The 3,200-nt window shown below is 34.9% G+C and overlaps 1 protein-coding gene across 1 annotated transcript; it reads left to right on the top strand.

Annotated features, from left to right (window-relative positions):
- Positions 1-1,026: 1,026 nt before the first annotated feature.
- On the top strand, positions 1,027-2,697 carry LOC133784269 (uncharacterized). The gene is made up of 3 exons (XM_062223694.1): positions 1,027-1,715; positions 1,799-2,262; positions 2,361-2,697. Exons 2-3 carry the CDS (start codon positions 2,018-2,020, stop codon positions 2,500-2,502), a joined length of 387 nt encoding a protein of 128 aa, XP_062079678.1. The 5' UTR covers positions 1,027-1,715; positions 1,799-2,017; the 3' UTR covers positions 2,503-2,697.
- The last annotated feature ends 503 nt before the right edge of the window (positions 2,698-3,200 follow it).

Genomic DNA, 3,200 nt, shown 5'->3' with positions numbered 1-3,200 from the left:
GAAGGTTGGGAAACTCAAGCTAAGTCAAATTCATTTAAAGATAGACACTTCCGTGGGAAAGAAATAGTTACCATTGACGACGTGAAGGCCAAATTTACACAAATGTCCAACCAAAACCAAAATAATAGGGTTCGAAGGAATGTAAATGTAAGTAACAAGGAAATATTAAAGATGGCATCTCTCTTGTTTGTCTCTGTGGCCTTAATGCACAAGAACAAAAGTTCTTCTAACATCGACTCATTATTATTGGGATTGGTTGATAATTTGGACATGTTCAACCAATACCCTTGGGGGACTCATTCTTATGAGTATGCATTAAAGCAACTTCGGAAGGGACTGAAAGGAAAAGCAAAATCAGTGCATGAGAAAGCAAAGACGATGTCGTCATTCACCTATTCAGGCTTTGTCCTTCCATTAGCGGTAAGAAAATTGCCCTAAGTAAAGTTGAAGAACATCCATTATTTTCGAAATCCTTACAATTTTTCTTATTTGCATGTGTAGACATTAGTGTATGAATGTGTGCCGGCAGTGGCAAGAAAGTATGTAGAGCTTCGAGATGATATTGACGAATCAATGCCGAGAATTTGTCGATGGAGGACTACTTGGAAGCATAAGAGACCTCCCTCTTATAGTGATGTACTAGAAGCTCTAGGTGATTCCAAGGTTAGCATCTAATTTATTTTTTGTTATTTAGTCTTCCTTTTAATATACATATATATATTTATATTAATGTCTTTTGTATTCAAGATATAAAAAGTATCCTTTTACCTACTGAACGAGAGAAGAGAATGCCACACATGTGAGGATTCATCCGTATCCCTGAACCAAAGTCAAATCGCATGATTGATATATTGACTGATGTGTTAGAGTTTGGAGGTACAATTAATTGGGCCGATGATACTGATGGGCATGCGACTTGTGACAATGTTGATGTTACAATTGAAGGCCAAGCTACTGAAGTTGGTAACAGAAATCATGTCCAATCTATGAATGAAGCCACAAGAGATGACACTGATAGGCATGAGACTTGTGACAGTGTTGGTGTTACAAATGAAGGCCACGCCACTGGTCAAGCTACAGAAGTTGGACCAGAAGAGAGTCAAGGTGACAAAGTTGACTGGTTTGCTCTCAAGGCTCACATAGATCAACAATGTGCATTGATAAGATCAGAAAATGCATTGTTGCCTTCAAAGATAATTTCCTTACTTCAACAACAGAATATCGTATCAATGCCCCAATGTGATGATGGTCATGGTGGCAACTGTACTAGTGATGATTACATGAGAACATACCATGAACAATTTCCTCATGTTGAAGAGCAGCTTCCTCAGGTTGATGACCAACCTCCTCTTGATAAAGAGCAACCTCCCCAAGTTGAAGAGCAACATCCTCAGGTTGATGACCAACATCCTCTTGATAAAGAGCAACCTCCCCAACTTGAAGAGCACCCTCCCCAAGTTGAAGAACACCCTCCAAAGAGGCCACTAAAGCGTTCACACTACAAGAAATCACCATACACTGACCCTTTTCGTCAGACTAGATTGCGATGAGAAGATCATACCCAGTTTGATCCTTCAAGGGAGATTAATCCTGAAAAATAAAAGATGTTTGATGAACATTTAAGAAGTCAAAAAAGTATTGATTGTGGGCTTGGTTTACGAACTATAGACTATTTCCAGCGAATTATTAAAGACCATGAATGACTATTTAGTGAGGTATGACATATGCTTTTATGTTCCCTTATATCTAAGACTTAATTTTGTTTCCACATGTATAATGTTATTATTATTTTTTACAGCACATTGATGATGCTTTGTTTGGCATTAGAAAGCGACAACACGAGTATCAAGATGTGATTCCACAAGATGCAATCATTTTGGATGAAAATTTTACTCAATTGGTGACCATCAACTTCAACTCTAACCCTAACATTATTGATGATGAAATAAGTCAATATATTTCAGGGAATCATCCGCATTTTTGGGGCAAGAAATGGAAAGGCTCAAAAAAGTTGTATATGCCTTTAAACATAAGGGACCATCATTGGGTTGCAGTTAAAGTAGACTTACAAGCATTAGAGTTGTTTGTTTATGACTGCAATATTGGAGCGACCTCATCAAAAGAAATGGATGCTTTGATGTTGCCACTCCAAACGATAATTCCGACTATGCTTCGTGTATCTTCACAATTTGAGGACATAGCACAATGTCTTCACAAACCATGGACATATACACGCTTACTTAGTGTTCCACAAAATTCAAGGTAAGTGTATTTATCTAAGTCTATATATACATGCTTACTTAGTCTATATTTATTGCAATCTTAAATCTATTATTGATTTCAAACTTGTCTTATAACAGGGGAGATTGTGCAGTGTACACAATTAAGTTCATTGAGTTTGACATGGCTAGTTGTACTTTTGATCATCTTTCAGATGACATGATATCATTCTACAGAATGACGATGGCAGTAGATATTCTTTGTCAAGATTGGGATCTTTAGTAATTTGTATATTTTAAAATGTTTGGCTAGTTTCAAGAATGACAATGTTTTAAAAACTTTATACGTAGTTGAAGATCATCATGAATTTCTCTAGATTTTCCAACCGTATACTAATGTCGGTTGAGCTTTAAATTTGAAGCTTATTTAGTATTTGGAAATCTCAACTGGATATAGTCGAGCTCTACTCATGTCAGTCGAGCTCTATAGTAAACAAAATTACAATTTTGATAAATCTCGACCATGTACAGTCGAGCTCTACTCATATCAGTTGAGCCATTTTGTAAAGGTTCTAAAAATCTCAACCATGTACAGTCGAGCCATTTTGTAAAGGTTCTAAAAATCTCAACCATGTACGGTCGAGCTCTACTCAATACAGTCGAGCTCTATACAAATGTTAATGCCACTTTTTTTACTAATAAATAAAATTATCAATATACTTAAAACATTAATTGTATAAAAATATTTGTATTTTCATAATTTTCCTAGACTAAATGTCACATTTATTAATATTCAATTATTCTTGTTAAACATATTGACACGTCTCCTATTTATTATAGATAAAGTACCGCATCTAATAAATGAAATAATGTTAATGCCATTATTTTTACTAATAAATAAAATTATCAATATAGTTAAAAAATTTCTTGTATAAAAATATTTGTATTTTCATAATTTTCCTAGACTAAATGTCACATTTA

This window comes from Humulus lupulus, chromosome 6 (assembly GCF_963169125.1).
Source record: "Humulus lupulus chromosome 6, drHumLupu1.1, whole genome shotgun sequence".
NCBI classification, from domain to species: Eukaryota; Viridiplantae; Streptophyta; class Magnoliopsida; order Rosales; family Cannabaceae; genus Humulus; species Humulus lupulus.
This window is presented reverse-complemented; position numbering and strand designations above follow the sequence as displayed.